The 17,040-nt window shown below is 35.8% G+C and overlaps 1 protein-coding gene across 1 annotated transcript in view; it reads right to left on the bottom strand.

Annotated features, from left to right (window-relative positions):
* The window catches only part of MYO5C (myosin VC), a 137,464-nt gene that overhangs the window by 10,819 nt on the left and 109,605 nt on the right, over positions 1-17,040 (bottom strand). The window contains exons 32-38 of the mRNA XM_074234664.1: positions 13,642-13,810; positions 11,725-11,812; positions 10,571-10,669; positions 9,850-10,004; positions 4,458-4,547; positions 3,011-3,161; positions 889-1,171 (exon numbers count right to left, since the gene is read on the bottom strand). Of these exons, the coding sequence (XP_074090765.1) occupies positions 889-1,171; positions 3,011-3,161; positions 4,458-4,547; positions 9,850-10,004; positions 10,571-10,669; positions 11,725-11,812; positions 13,642-13,810 (1,035 nt within the window). The remainder of the gene's footprint in view (positions 1-888; positions 1,172-3,010; positions 3,162-4,457; positions 4,548-9,849; positions 10,005-10,570; positions 10,670-11,724; positions 11,813-13,641; positions 13,811-17,040) is intronic.

The following is a 17,040-nucleotide window of genomic DNA, read 5'->3' as shown; positions in this document are numbered from 1 at the left end:
CACTCTGCCACTGGTAGAACAGGTGTAACCTATAAATATTGAAATATATTTATATTTGGTTTTAATTTTAATGATGCTAAATGGACAGCTTCCATGTATTTGTAGTGGCTTGTATCTGATAATAACAATAAGGATCTGCCTGTCTTCAAAACTAATGGCTTTTCATTTTCTATAGGATGATGTTCCTTTCCTGAGCCTGTTACTCAAAACCTTTTTTAATCTGGTCTATCTTCCCAATCTCATTTCCTACTATTTCCCCCAATTTAAACCTTTATATTGATCACTGTCCAATAGCACTCCCAGACCTTTTTTGGCTTAACCCATTATCCCACTTGGAATATCCTAATTTATCTTGTTCTTAAAAGGCCCAATTCAAGTCCCATCCATTCTTGACCTTTCCAGTTTACAGTGATCTCTTTCTCTCCTAAATTCCTCTAGGAGCTTATTCTCTCCTGTGAGTTAGCATTTGTCAAAGGCAAGGAGTTATATATCATTTCTTTATATCCCTTTGAATGCTATTCTCAGAATAGGTGCTGAATATTGATAATGGAACCCCCAAGAAGGCAAAAATTTTAAGAAAATACAAACTTAGAATTATTGTTCTATGGTCTATAAGGTGTTTTTTTTTAATGACAATGTCCTCAGGATCAGCTGTCCAGTGTCAACATGAGAAAGTTAACATCTCCTAAGGTTCTAGAACCATCTTTTACAGAACAAACGAGATGGAACTCATGCCCAATAGAATGAATGTAAAATGGTTTTATATATATATATATATATATATATGTATGTATGTATGTATATATATGGTGTATATTTTGCTTTAAAAACCCCAAGCATTTCTCTCTCCAGTCAGCCACAGCTTGCTAAGAGGCTTACTAGCTTTACCTTATCTGCATTCCTTTCCTACAAGAGCACATGTCCTTGCGAAGGAAGAGACTATTCAAGGTGACAGCTCCTATCAGAAAGAAAAGCTGTTTTACAGTCTGCTTTAGAAGCTCTTGGTCCAGCCCGTTCTGACACATGGTTGTATAAAAATAGCTGAGCTGTTGCAGGATGGAGGTCATAGTGTAGGCATCTGTGTCATCAATGCTGGAGGATCGCTTGCGAAATCCTGTTGGTTTCAAGCCAGAAATTCCCTGAAGGCTTTCATATTCCAACATTCCTGGGACTGAAGAAGGACATGAAAAGAAACATTGGAAATGTTTCTCATACTTATATGGACACACTTGAATATTTATTATTATTAATATTATTATAAAATTATTATTTCTGCTATCATTTTTGAAGAATATATGCATTTCATTTTTGAATGCTAGACATTGTTTTGAAAATAATTGCAATAGTAATTTTTTATTTACATATCTGTATACATATCATTTGTACCCAATACAACATTATTTTCTTGAGGGCAAGAGCTATTTCATTTTTGTCTGTAAATCCATGATCTAGCATAGTGTCTGGCACATCATGGCCCCATAATAAATGCTTGTTGAATTTAATTTAATTGCACAGCACTAGCATCACAGATAAAAGGTCAGTGACTCAGGTATAAAGAGGTGCACAATTAGATGGATGCACATCTGTGTTTGCAGAAGCTTCGATAAAGCATTTAACCAAAATGTTAGAAAGAAGATAGTATAATTAGGTGTATTTACAAGTGATAGGCTACCCAGACCCAAACTGTGGTCAATAACAGGTCCCCATCAACATGGAAGGTCATTCCTTGCACAGTGCCCCAAGGCTATGTCCTCATTTTGGTACAGGTTGTTATCTTTTATCAGTGATTTAGATGATGCCATAGAGGATATGATGTTAAATGGAATAGTTAAAGCACTAGATACCTGTCAGAATTATTTATTTATTCTTATATTTATATAATATTATATTAATACTCTTATTAGAATATATTATAATAAATATATTATTTTAAATATTTATAAATAAATAAAAGAAAACAAATCTAAAAAGATGATTTTAATAGGAATGTCTTATATTTTTGATTCACAAGAATAAGATAGGGAAAGCATAACTGGATAGCCGTTTTTCATGAAAATGATCTGGGGATTTTAGTGGACTGAAAACTGAAAAAGTCAACATAAACATTTAGTAGTCTAATTATAGAATGGTAAATAACCTTAAGAGCATACCATATTGGGAGCAACTAGATTGCCCTGGAGCCAGGAGGACCCAAGTTCAAATCCAGTCTCAGACACTTAATAACTACCTAGCTGTGTGACCTTGGGCAAGTTACTTAACCCCACTGTCTTGCAAAAAACAAAAAACAAACAAAAAAGAACATACCATATAAGAAATTATGGAAAGAATAGAGGATGTTTAACCTAAGGAGAAGGTGATTTTTTTTTCAGGAGTGGGAGTGGAGACTAATTAATGAGCAGAGACATACTCTTCTTTAAGTGTTGGAATGATTACAGGAAAGGGGAAAGACCTGCTCTGTTTGTCTTCAGAAAGTAAAATTAGAAGGAACAGGTAGAAATTGTAGAGAAGCAGATTATGGCTTGATTGTGCAAGGAAACAAATCCTTTAACAAATTAGAGCTATCCACATGTAGAACCTACATATTATTTCTGTGAGGGAGGAGTTCTCTATGTCTTTAAGTAAATAAACTGATCTTATACAGAGCCTTAGACTAGATAGGGAATCTTCTTTCATCTTCCTGAAAAGGGAATAGGAAAATCTTTTCATGGAACAATCTATTTATGATTTGAAATTATAAAAGTCAAAAAAGAGAAGGGAAATATTATAAATTAGAGAAAATACATCAGAATTTTAAGACTACTGAAAGTGAGTTTTTTCAGAAGACATACATTATCAATAGTAATGAGACCTAATTTATAGATTGAGTTCATTATAAAGAATAAAAAATGTTAATATGTATAGATGAAAATAAATCACTTATACCATTAAATTATGTCATTTAATCTTACTATTCAGTATACCCAAATATCATCTATCCTGTCAAATTTTAGTTGATCCTCCAGTTTTTTACCTATCATTGGCTGAAGATTATTCTCCATTACAATGATGAATTGATGATATATCCGTATTGCCACATCGCTGAGAATCTGTCTATACTCTGAAAGGTCAAAATTCATCAAACAATTCTTATTTTGACGTGGGGTGTTATACTTCATAAATTCCTGAAAGTCAATTATGGGTATATAAACATTAGAAAACCATTTGCTCTGATATTATAATAAACTTTATCAAGTATATGCAGATAATGGATATACTTATTCACTAACTTAAAATCGTGAGCTTCTATTATGACCCTTTTTTATATCGTTAAAGTGCATGATTTCCTTCTTATCCCACCCCATCATTGAGAAAACAATTTTGTTTGTTAAAATATATAGTCAAATAAAACAAATGACTGCAGTGGTCATATCTAAAATAATATGATATCTCAATCTGCAATCTGAGTACATCATATATCTTTTGGGAAATGAATTGCACATTCCCTTAAAAGAAACATAGCAAAGGAAATTAATAGATTGAATCAGCATAATCAAACTGCAATATATTAAGCAGATATATGGTCTATCATTCAAACCCTGGTTATCCTGCTACTATTTTTTTAAAGAATTAATATATAACGTTCCTTCATAATTATCTTGTACTTTCTGATGAATTTAAATTCTTCCAGTTTGGAGGATAACAACTGTGATCTTCCAGGTCTGCCAGACAGATAAAAAGAATCTCCCTTTACTCTCCTCCTGGATCCTCTGAGGCAGTAACATCATTACATTATGATTGACTTTTAAAATATCTTTTTTCTTGAGAACTAGTGATAATTGAATAGTCTATACCATCAGCAGTAATGATAGGCAAACATAACGCAACACCAGCGTAGCTCTCCTTTCTCAAGTTGGGTTTATTATTTGTGGAAATAATGCTGATAATTAACTAAAATTAACACCACAGTCTTTGTTGCCTTAATAAGCATCTCTCACAAATTAGTAAAGAACAGATCATAAATGATAAAGAAAAGTAGAAACTAGTGAGTAATATTAGGGTTTTCAAAGTTAACATTAGTATCCTAACAGTGATATGCATTCAACTTAATAATCAATATATAAGCCAAAATATATTGCTTTTATGAGCCTTAGGTTATGCCATGAAGACGAAGTAAATGGGGTGCTATGCCAATGACTGTCACTAACCAGTTATGTGAATCTGAACAAATCCTTAGCCTCTCTAATCCCAATTACTTCATCTTTCAAACTGGAATCGGAATAACCTCCACTATTATACTTTACTGCAACTGATCATCACACTGTACTGCAAAGTATATAATAAAGGAATTTGAAAATCATAAATATTATATGAAGTCTTTACATCAACAAAACTTAACAATATCAGTACATTCATTCTATCAGTTTCTGTTATATTGCTTAGAATGGCCCGTATAATATACTAGCTACAACAATCCCTACCTCTTCTCCACTGTACTGTTTCAGACAGTTAAGGAAGTGGCATGTATTAGAAAGCCAAAAGGACAGCATCTCAAAATCTTCCTGATTTTCCTAGAGAAAAATGAGGACACAAAGATTTTTTGTTTTAATTTACAAATTAGTCATGTTGTGAAAGAGAAATCATAATGAAAGGGGGAAATTACAAGAAAGAAAAAAGTGAATATAGTTTGCTTTGATCTGCATTCACCAGCTCTTTCTATGGATAGGGATAGCATTTTCCATTATGAGTCTTGGAATTGTCCTGGATCACTGTATTGCTGAGAAGAATTAAATCTATTTCTAGTTGATCATGGCACAATGTTGCTATTACTGTGTACAATATTCTCTTGGGTCTTCTCACTTCACTCAGTATCAGTTCATGTAAGTCTTTCCAGGTTTTTCTGAAATATGCCTGTTCATCATTTTTTATAGAACGATAATAATCCAATTCATTTATATACTCACAACTTGTTCAATCATTCCCAGATGATGGGCATTCCCACAATTTCCAATTCTATGCCACTATAAAAAGAGTTGATGTACATATAGGCCCCTTTTCCTTTTTTAAAATGATCCCTTTGGACAAAACCAAAACCTCCCTACAAAATCTGAGTGAACACTATTCACTTTTTAAAAATTTCTCTTCTGTTTTCACTTCCTATCCCATGGTTTTTCTTCCCCCTCCCTTAATCCTAATTCCTTATACAGAAAATGACTAATCTGTAAACTTGTTAAACACAAATGCGTATGTACAATGTTCACCAGACTGCTTGCCGCTGAGGGGAGGAAGGTGGGAAGGGAGTGTGGAAGGAAATCGTGTAACTTATAGACATATATGTTAAAAACATAACATGTAATTGGAAAAACAAAATAAAATATCAATTGGGAAAAAATGATCTCATTGGGATACAGACCTAGTTGTGGTATTACTGGAGCAAAGGGTATGCATAGTTTTCTTGCCTTTTGGGCAAAGTGAGGACACCCAGAGTTAACAACATCTACACTAATGTTTCCAAGATACATTAACACACATCATCTTTCCTGAATGGGCACTTATTTAGCTGGTGACTTGAAAACCATTGCCCCAAGGAATCATTTGACTAAAATTAGTTTTTATTCAATTCATTAAACAAATATTTCCTCAAAGCTTACTAAACATCCATCTAGTTCTTAGAGAAATGTTCTGGGTCCTGAAGGAGATACAAAAGAAAGGTAGGACATAGTCTTTGCCTTATGCTAGTTCAGAAGACAAGATAAATACACATGAAATATTTAACTAATAGTGAAATATGTAATTAAATAACAAAAGAGAATATGATATATATTCAACAAATGGGGAAATTATTTAGATAGTCTTATGAAGTGAGTTGGCCTCTCTTCCAACACTCTTATTTTCTGTAATCATTTAAGTCAAAAAGCAAATCCTGGGGAAATAAAGAGAGCTAAAAAGAAAGTGTCTGCTCTTAAGGAGTTAACATTCGAATAGGAGGGAAGATAACATGCAAAGAATTTTGTCTATCAAGATATATTAAAATACATATGGAATGGATTCGCAGAGGAAAGATTAGATTTTAGAATTGTGAAGTAGATTAAAAGTATCTTTTTCTTAACCACATAGAATTAAAATCTTTGGGTCACTTCTTATTACTCCCTTTCTTTTGTTCTTACTATCTAAATCATTCACCAAATCCCTGACCCTCCTGTTTTCATTCCCATGTTTATTATCATATTTTAGGTCTCATTACCATATGTTTGTATTACTACCATAATATACTAAGTGCTCTTCATACTTCTAGTCTATTTCCCTTCCAGGAGGTCCTTTGTATTTCTGCCAGACTATTCTTACTGAAATAGAGCTTCCATTGTGTAACTCCCTCTCCTTTGAAAATCCCCAATGATTACACATTGTCTGTTGGATAAAACCTAAACTTCTCTGGTGCTGAAATCTTCCACAACTGAGGAGCAACAGGCAGAGTGGACAAAGGGTTATCCTTGTCAGAAAAATCTGAGTATAAATTCCACTTCAGATATTAACTTTGCAACCCTGAGAACATTACAGCATTACTATGAGGATTAAAGGAAAAACATCATATACAAAGTTTTTAAGTTCCATATAAATGTGTTATTATTATCTCCCACTACTCTAAAACAAAAACACTTTGCTCTAGTTGGATTTATCTATTATCTTCTCACAAATACACAATGCCATCCTCTGACTTCATGTTGATTCCATTATTTGCAGGGGCTCCCTTGAGCTAGTACTGGGGCAGAGAGGTAGGTCTCTGCCTCATGATATCATCATTCAAAAGGACCAAATCTTTCTACAGTACAGTAGTGATGTCAAACCCAAATAGAAACAGGACTCACTAATCCTTACATAAGACTCCCTATTGACAGATATTGATTTAATTTTAAGATGAATAGTTTCTGTTTTATTGTTTTTTGATTAATTATAATAAATATTTCTCAATTACATTCCAATCTGGAGGGTGTTTGACACCTCTGGTCTTGAGAACACCAGCCCACATCCTTTTTGGATGTTGGTGGGCAGGATCTGAGAGGTCATCAATTTTGGGCTGCCAAAGGGTAGTGTACCCTTAGTATACTAGACCTACAGTTAGACTGTCCTCTGTATTCTAACTGCCCCATGTCCATCTTGGAACTTTCTAAACAGTGAAATGACATGATGAACACTATTTTAAGAAAAATATAATGGCAGGAATCTATGTGTACATAGATTTGTCTCTGTATATAGCAGATTGGTTGGGGGAAGAGAATTAGAAAAAAGGAGACTGAAGAGAAGGCTTTTTTTGAGTGATATAGGCATCTTGTGAAGAAGGTCTGGACCTATTATGGGAGTAACAATAATGGAATGTATCATCAGAAACCTGATGATTGACTGGATTTACAAATAAGAAAACTATCAGATCAGTTGATTCTGAGATTTTTGATCATGGGATAATAGTGGTGCTGACTTTGCAGTTAGATGATCTGATTCAAATTCCACTTGTGACTTTTTTTCATTTATTTTCCATTTACATTGCAAAGATAGTTTTCAACATTCATTCTTTTGTAAACTTTTGAGTTTCAAATTTTTCCATCATTCTCCATTCTCATCCCACTCCCATGATAGCAAACAATCTGTACATATAAATTTAAAATTAGTTCTATGTTAGTCGAGCTGTGAAAGAACTAGAACTAATAGGGAAAATATGAGAAAGAAAAAACATCAAAGTTTTAAAAAGTGAACATAGCATGCCTTGCTCTGCATTCACAATCCATAGTTTGTTTTTTTCCCTCTGTACATGGATGGCGTTTTCCTTAACAGGGCTCTCAGGATTGTTACAACACTACTTTTATGTCACTGAAAAATTCAGTTAACATCCTTGGGCCTCAGTTTCTTTATGGAATTAAGAGGATTAGATGTACTGATGGTGGAGTTGTGAACTGATCCAATCTAGAGAACAATTTGTGACTGTACTTTAAAGGACTAGAAAACTGTGTAAACCTTTTGATCTCACAATACCACTAAGGTCTGTATCTCAAAGAGATTGCAAGAAAGAAAAAGGACATATTTATATAAACTATTTACAGCAGCTCTTTTTATATAGACAAAAAATTGGAAATTTAGGGGATCCCCATCAATTGAGGAATCACTGAACAAGTTATTATATATGATTGTAATAGAATACTGTGGAAAAACCTGGACTTACATGAACAGAAGGCAGAATATTGTGAACCATAAAAGCAATACTATATAATAAACAACTGTGAGTGACTTATCTATTCTCAGCAACATAATGTTCTAAGACAATTCCAAAAGACTCATGATGAAAAATGCTATTCACTTCCATAGAAAGAACTACTGGAATCTGAATGAATCTCAAAGAATATTATTTTTCACTTTCTTTTTGATTCATTGGTGTTTTGCATGGCTGAACAAAATTCCTTACTGTCTCAGGGAGAGGAGGGAGAAAATTTGGAACTCAAAAAAAAAAAGAATGCCAAAAATTATCTTATATGTAAAATAAAATATTGTTTAAATAAAAAGAAAAGGAAAAACATCGAGAGTTAGAGTATAAGACCTCTAAAATCCCTATATGATCTAAATTTATGATTTCATGAAAGAGACATCAAGTAGAAGAATTCATTTGAGAAGACTGAAAAGAAGGAGAGAGAATGAATTCGATTTGGTATGATTGAGAGTGAGGTAACAGTTTATGGGTATTCTCTAGGTTATTGGAGATAGAGAACTAAGATCAAAGTTTTTAAAAAAGCCACAAAATCAAAACATTTCAGAGGAATCTCAGAAACCATTTAGTTTAACTTTTACATAGTAAAATAATTCCTTCTACAACATATCTGATAAATGGTCATTATCATATCTCTCTCTGTGGAAAACCTCTAGTAAAGGGAAATGCACTATCTCTAGAAATAACACTTTTCCTATTTTTTAATAGTTCTGATTATTAGGTACAATGAGCTTAAGATTCTCTTTTTAATTATTAGCATTAGAAATGAAAGTTAAAACAATTAGAAAGGAAAACGTAGAGATAGAGAAGACCAAAGAACCTATATCTGAGATACGAGAACTCTTATAGTTTGGGGGGTAGGGGAAAGTTAATGTTTGAGGAAGGAAACACGGAAATTGTGTCACGGAAGTCAAGGGTAGAACATTTCAAGAGAGAAAGATAATCAGTTGCATCACATGCATTTCAGAGAGGTTAGGGAGAATGAGTTCATCAGCTTCTATTTCACGAGAGAGTGGTGGGGACAGAAGCATTGAGGAAGTGGAAAGAGTGAGTGTAGATTACTCATTCAAAAAGACTGGCAGTGAAAAAAATAAGACAAACAGCTAAAGGAAGACAAGCAATGACTTGTTTAAAGATGTGAAAGATCTTAAACATGTTTAAAGATAGAAGGAAAAAAGTCTGGACAACTAGAGATATTGAAGATGCAAGAGAGAAAAGGGTTTTTGGCTCATTTCTGATCAACCCCAATGTCTTCAACTCATAATGCATGCAAGTCTTCTACTTTATAAATATCTAGTGTGGAAGAGTCCATTGCAGAAAAATGGAGCTACTCTGAGTTTTTCACATAAAGAAATATAATGAAAGAACCTTTTGGTGATGAAAAAAAAAATATTTGCCTGCTTCAACAAGATCCATTATATAAAAATCTGAATTTAAAGAACAGATTATGAGGTTCAGAATGCAAATATCATCATCATCACCTTCTTATAGATGAGAAATGAACCCAGTCTGAATGACTTTCCCATAGTCACACAATAGATTCTTTTCAGATTTGGAATTTGAACCTAAGTCATGACCTCAGAAGGAACCCTCAACATTTTATGAGGAAATGTAATTCCTACCTTAATGACCTGCTTGATGCCATTAATAGTGATATTCATGAAAGTCTTCAGCATACTGTCATCATTTAGGGAGTCTGCATAACGTACACACATGAATAGAATATGAGCTGGCAGGCCTGGAATCATATTCACAACCACACCACGTGGCTTCAGATCTAAGGGGTAGTGGAGAGAAGAAAGTTATAAATATAAGGTATTAATTCAGTTCAAACAATGGTTGTTCTAATTTCTTCTAATGAGACTGACTACAAGGATGTTTAGTGAGTTTTTCCCTGATCAGAGTCCTGCCTTATTCCTTTCATGACCTACAAACACCGGTATCACTAACTTCTCATCTCTCCTTTGTACCACAAATTCCATCAATTTAAGGTCTGAGCAGGATTCTGAAGTTCTTATCCTCCCTCCTTCACTCAAACTACATTTTTTTTTCAGAAGAAATGGAAACTGCATAAAAGCAGTAGTGACCAATGTGGTGAGTTACATCAAATGTAAGACTCCTAGGTAAGATTTATTCCTTAGACTAGTTTTTTTCCTGGCTAGATTCTTTCCCCTGGCCAGATTGTGGGTGGTGGGGGTGGGGAGAATAACAATAAATGAAGGGGGTAGAAAGGAAAGAATGTGAAAGATCTTTTTGGTGATTAACCCCTGGTCACAATAGTTTTTGTCTAATATCTAAATTACTAAACCTAATGAGAGAATTCCAAGTGTCCAAGAAAAGTACCAAGAATGAGATTTTGCACCAGCTTGGCTTCATCTTCTTTCTTATACTCCATCATTCCAATGTACTCCTTGGGTTCTGAAGAAGTATGTACCTCATTGGCTGGAAATAGAATCCCACAATCAGAAAAAAACATACAAGTCTAGTGCCAGACAGTATATTCAAAAGCTAAATGAATGGAAACTACTCTCAGTTCCCCTATCAAGGCTTCCTCGGAATCAGACAGCCTCCAGCTTTTAGTGTCAAGGGCAGAGGCTTGGGGAAGACCATAGTTAAGGGAAGGAGAATCACAGACTTTGAGTTAATGGCATCTCAGAGGCTACCTAATTTAAACTAGACCAGAACAAAAAAGAACCAGTAAAGTCAGCAAATGAAATGGGAGAGAGAAGGAGAATTAAAGAAAGACAAATGTCACATAAAGAAAAAAAATCAGTTCTGGATTGTCAGCAGTGTCTATAGAGCGGTCAAGAAGAATAAAGGACAAGAAAAGACCATTGAAGACCTGATCAATAGTCCTTTCCACACTGTGCACATGTGAGGAGGAAAACCTAATTATATTGGGCAGTCAATATTCAGTACAAAATATCCATTTCCTTGGTTCCTCCCCCCCTCTCTCTAATTACCTTTCTTGGAGGATGGACTCTATAAATATGGATGATGGTGTAAGAGAATAAAGATGAAATTCAGATCAGTCTATTTTAGTCCCTATGTTTAAAAAAATAATTTGATAGAGGAAGAAGTTAAAATTATTATAAATTTGGTATCTAGAGATATAGTAAATTCCGAGGGGTGCTGGATAGGATTGCCTCTCTCAGATATTTCCCCTCTAGTCTATAAGAGTGTTGGAAAGTCTATCATTAAAATTTTATTCCTTTGAGTTTTGAAACATTTTTGATTTTCAAATTGCATTTTGTTGTTCAGTTGTGTCCAACTCTTCATGAACTCTTCATGATTTTCTTGACAAAGATACTTGAGTTGTTTGCCATTTCCTTCTTCAGTGGATTAAGGCAAACAGAGGTTAAGTGACTTGCCCAGGGCCCCATATTAAAATGCAAATACAAAAGAAGGTCACATTCCTTTGCTGACACTATTAGATTTATTGACAGCTTGCTGAGAGTAAGGATCACTGAAAATGGAAGAGTGAAACTTTCTCTTACCTTTCTCAATTGTCTTGGTTAGAGTCTTAATTTGATCTTGCAGTTTTCTAATCATTCTATCCTTCATATCTAATTCTTCCTCAAGATCCTATAACAATAAAGGAAAATTGGGTTATAAGCTCATTTTTTTCCCTTTTTTTTTTTAAGAACATATCTTCCTTTGACATAAAATGTTATGTACCAACTGGCTCAACTGGTAGAACTTAAAGGACAGTTAACACAGATTCATCATCACTTATTCCAGCAGTTCTGGTATGAATAAGCTTAAGAGCAGCACAAACCTTCATGATGATGTACTAATAAAGATATTTAAGAACATCCTCCCTTTTCATGATAAAAACGAAGGAAAGATATCCAGGACCAAAAACTGCATAAGTTTTAACTGTTTTTCTCAATACCTCTCTCTCTCTCCATCTGTATTCACCAATATTCACTCTCATAACGCCCTGAGCTCACCATAAGAATAGGTCCACCAGAACAATGCAAGCCTATTTCTACTCTGTGGTTCCCCTACGTGCCTTAATGGAAATATTCATGTTGTCAGTCTCCTTTTCATTTAGTTACCTTTTGAAGACTTGGCATCTCTTATGTATTCCAGGGAGAGATTTCTTTGTGAAAGAAAAACAGAGATAGGGGCAGCTAGATAGCACCAGCCCTGGAGTCAGGAGTACCTGGGTTCAAATCCAGTCTCAAACATTTAATAATTACCTAGCTGTGTGGCCTTGAGCAAGCCACTTAACCCCATTTGCCTTGCAAAAAAAAAAAACAGAGATAGCAGTGATGAAACCCTGTCTCTGTGTAACTTTGGGGTAAATCATTTGAACTCTCTGGGTTTCAGTTTGCTTATCTGTAAAATAGAGAGGTTACAACAGATGACCTCTATGACCCATATCAGCTCTAGATTTATGATCCTAGATTGTTCTCTGACACCTTCATGCCAATACAGTATCCCATTTCCCATGCTATAATAATAAAAAAGTCAAGACTCAGTTATGGCAATATTTTTCTTATATGTTTCTTTGTCGGTGAAAAATAGGATTTGATCCCATTGGTCTAGGAGCAATTTGTGAGCTGATGGTTCCCTGGCTCAATAATTGTTTTCTGGACAGTATTTGTTATCCTATTTTAGCAGGATTTGGGGCTAAATAACCATCTCAGACATGGCTACCCTTATGGGGAAGCAGTGCCAGAAAACCAAAGTCATCTTTAAGATAAAAGGGTAGAGAAAAAATGGAGACTATCTGACCACTCTGAGAATCACCGACAGAAAACACACTATACATGCTCACAGAGATATAGATGCATAAATACACACAGATGAAAGGTACATATAGGAAAAAACTCATACTCACTATACATACACTCATATCTTCACATCAAATAGAGAACTACCAACAGATAACATCATACAGACACACACCATCACACCCGATGCAGTGATTGACTTGGTAACCTTCACAAAGTTGATTGGTGGCAGAGTTTGGAAGAAAAAACAGACTTCTCTTACTCCCAAATCCAGAGGTTTTTTCACTCCATCACACACTTTTCTTTATTCCAGTCTATCCATCTCTTCCTGCTATATAGTTTTTAACCTTTTTTTTCATGGAACACATTAGAAGTCTGGTGAAGCCTATGAATATGACTTTAGGTTTATAAAATCATGTTTTTAAATTCTTGAAATAAAATATGTAAAACTACAAAAAAAGTTAAAGATTAGTAGGAAGATGTAATTTTCCTCCCTATCAAGTTCAAGGTCTCACTGAAATCTATTTGCACCTCTCCCTCTGTTAAGCATCTCTGAAATTTTGTATTAGGCTTCCCTATCCCAAGGCATTCTCATCTTACGTATTAAAAAGCGTGGTTATACAAAGGTACAAATGTTAAACCTCACATTGAAAAAATGCTAACAGTTCTTACCCTATTTTCCATATTGAGACGAGATGCTTCCTGCTTGAAACTGCTCTTGACTTCACTTTCTGTTTCAAATTTTTTCTTCAGTTGATCACTAGCTTCTTGAATTTCCCGAATGGTACCAATCAGCTTCTCTTTTTCTTTGGTGTGTATTTCATTCTGTACTTCCAAGGTTCTAAGGAAAATGAGACTTGTACTGTCAGACTATCTTGGTGAGCCCACTATAACTGACTTTTACCCTTATGGAAAAGTCTTTATGATGCTCTACTCAAAAAAGCAGAAGTATGACCCGAAACTGAGATTAGGAAAGAAAGAACCTGAGAGAGTTTGGGCAAAAATTTGTTTATTTTCTTGCCTGTTTTTCCTTGCCCCTTTCTTGTAACTCTCTGTCCTCCACTGTCCTCCCTCCCAACTCTTTCTGGTTACTAACCCTAATTATCATCACTGTAACCAGTCAAGCAACTAAGATTTAAGTGGGGATACAAAAAAAAGGCAAAAAAAAAAAAGTCCCTTCCCTCAAGGAGGTAATAATTTGGGACAGTTCGGTGGCACAGTGGATAGAACACTGGTCCTGGAGCAGGAGGACCTGAGTTCAAGTTCGGCCTCAAACACATAATAATTACCTAGCTGGGTGACATTGGGCAAGTCTCTTAACCCCATTGCCTTAAATAAATTTTAAAAAGGAGGTCGTAGTCTAATGAAGGAGACAACATGCAAACAATAATGATATCACAGAATAAATTTGGGACAATCTCAGGGGGAAGGCACTAAGATTAAGGATTACTGGGAAAGGTTTATTGGAGAACGTAAGATTTTAGCTAAGAATTGAAGAAAGTCAGAAAAGCTGGGAAGCAGAGATGAGGGGGGAGAGTACTTCAGTCAAGGGTTTTAACCAGTACAAACACATGGAGTTGGGAGATGGAATATTATGGAGGAATAAGATTTAAGATGACTGGAAAAGCTAGAAAGGGACAGGTTATGAAGAGTTTTAAAAGCCCAACAGAAGGGGGGTGAGCCAAGATGGCAGCATGAGAACAGTCTTTCCTAGGAGTTCTCTTAAAAACATTCCAAAAACCTTAAAATTATTGCCCTAACTGAATTTTCAAGAGACAGAACCCACAGAAAGATCCAGTGTGGGAATTTTCCAGCCCAAGGGAGCCTGGAAAATTGTGGGAAAACTCTGTTCCATGGGGTTGGAGGGGGCGGCAGCACAACCAGGATAATCACAGCAGAAGGAAGCTTAGACACCTGGGTCACTGGGAGTGCCAACTCCCAGCAGCAGAATCAGTTTCCTGACCTGGTGACCCAGGGAACACCAAACACAACTTCGAAGAATAGCGGGGAAACATCTGCCAGAGTGAGTGGGAGCCAGCATGACCCTCGGCACAGCCCAGATTCCAGAAAATGGAAGCAGGCACACAGAGCCACCGGCAGCAGCTACCAGAGTGCTCAGCCCACAGAAGGTAAGGGAGTGGAAGGAGACTGTTGAGGTCTATCCTTTGTCCTTGGGATAGGACTCTGGCACTTTGCCCATATTCAGACCCTGATCACAGTCTGGGGCCCCCCATTGCCTTCCACAGACCAGAGCACAGTCAGGAGAGCAGTCAGAGCCTCTCATAAGACCCTGAAGGAACTGAGGTCCTTGCAGGGGTGTCCCAATAATACTCAAAAGTTCACCCATAGGGGTGGCTAGGTGGTGTAGTGGATAAAGCACTGGCCCTGGAGTCAGGAGTACCTGGGTTCAAATCCGGTCTTAGACACTTAATAATTACCTAGCTGTGTGGCTTTGGGCAAGCCACTTAACCCCGTTTGCCTTGAAAAAAAACTAAAAAAAAAAGTTCACCCATTGACTCCAAACCAGGCACAGGCTGGGGAAATGAGTCAACTGGAAAAAAAAAAAAGGAACCTGACCAACCTGACCATAGACAATTACTTTGGTCCCATGGAGGACCAAAATATACAATCTGAAGATGAGAAAGTTCAAGCTTCTGCATGTAAACACTCCAAGAAATATAGAAGCTGGTCTCAGGCTATTTCAGAGCTCAAAAAAGATTTTGAAAATCAAGTAAGGGAGGTAGAGGAAAAATTGGGAAAAGAAATGAGAGAGGTGCAGGAAAAACATGAAAACCAAATCAGTAGCTTAGTCAAGGAGATCCACAAAAATGCTGAAGAAAATAACATACTAAAATCTAGTTTAGGTCAAATAGAAAAAAAGTTAAGGAGGAGAAAAATACTTTAAAAAGCAGAATTGGCCAGATAGAAAAGGAGAAAAAAATGCTCTCTGAAGAAAACAAAACCTTCAACTGTAGAATGGAGCTAAAGGAAGCTGAAAACTTTGCGAGGAATCAAGACACAATAAAACAATATCAAAAGAATGAAAAACTAGAAGAAAATATGAAATATCTTATGGAAAAAACAACAGATCTAGAAAAAAGACCCAGAAGACATAATTTAAAAATTACTGGGCTTCCTGAAAGTCATGATCAGATCCTTGATCTCATTTTAAAAGAATTTCTACAGGAAAATTGCCCTGATATCCTAGAAGCAGAGGGTAAAATAGAAATTGAGGGAATCTACCCATCTCCTACTGAAAGAGATCCAACCCCGCCCCCCGGGAATATTATAGCTAAATTCCAGAACTACTAAGTCAAAGAGAAAATATTACAAGCAGCCAGGATGAAACAATTCAAATATCATGGAGCTAAGTCAGGATCACACAGAACTTAGCAGCATCCACATTAAGAACTTGTAGGGCTTGGAATATGATATTCTGGAAGGCAAAAGAACTTGGAATGCAACTGAGAATCAACTACCCAGCAAAACTGAACATCCTCTTCCAGGGGAAAAGATGGACTTTCAGTGAAACAGGGGAATTTCAAATTTCCTGTTGAAATGACCAGTGCTGAACAGAAAGTTTGATCTTCAAGTACCGGACTCAGGTGAAGCATAGAGAGGGTAGATGAGCAGGGTAAATTATGAGGGACTTAATGAGGATGAATTATGTGTATTCCTGCATGGGAAGATGATACTGATAATATTTATATGAACCTTCTCATTTAATAGAGCAGTTAGGAGCTTTTAGAGTTGAGACACAGGAGAGAGCCAAAAGTGAAGGTATGATATATTTTTAAAATGGAGTCAGTGGGTGAAAAGGGAATATACTGGGAGAAAGGAAAGGAGAAGTAGAATGGGCTAAGATATTTCACGTAAAAGAGTCAAGAAATAGCTATTGCAATGGAGTGGAAGGGGGGAAGGTGAGGGAGAATGAGGGAGCTTCATTCTCATCATAAATGGCTCAGAGAGGAAACAGCATACACAGTCAATAGGGTATAGACATCTAGAAGAAAAAGGAGAGAAAGGGGATGGGAGAAAGGGACAGAGGGAAGGGAAGAGGTATCCTGGGAG

This window comes from Macrotis lagotis, chromosome 4 (genome assembly GCF_037893015.1).
Source record: "Macrotis lagotis isolate mMagLag1 chromosome 4, bilby.v1.9.chrom.fasta, whole genome shotgun sequence".
NCBI lineage: Eukaryota > Metazoa > Chordata > Mammalia > Peramelemorphia > Peramelidae > Macrotis > Macrotis lagotis.
The sequence above is the reverse complement of the archived record's forward strand: the minus strand, read 5'-3'. Positions and strand labels throughout refer to the sequence as shown.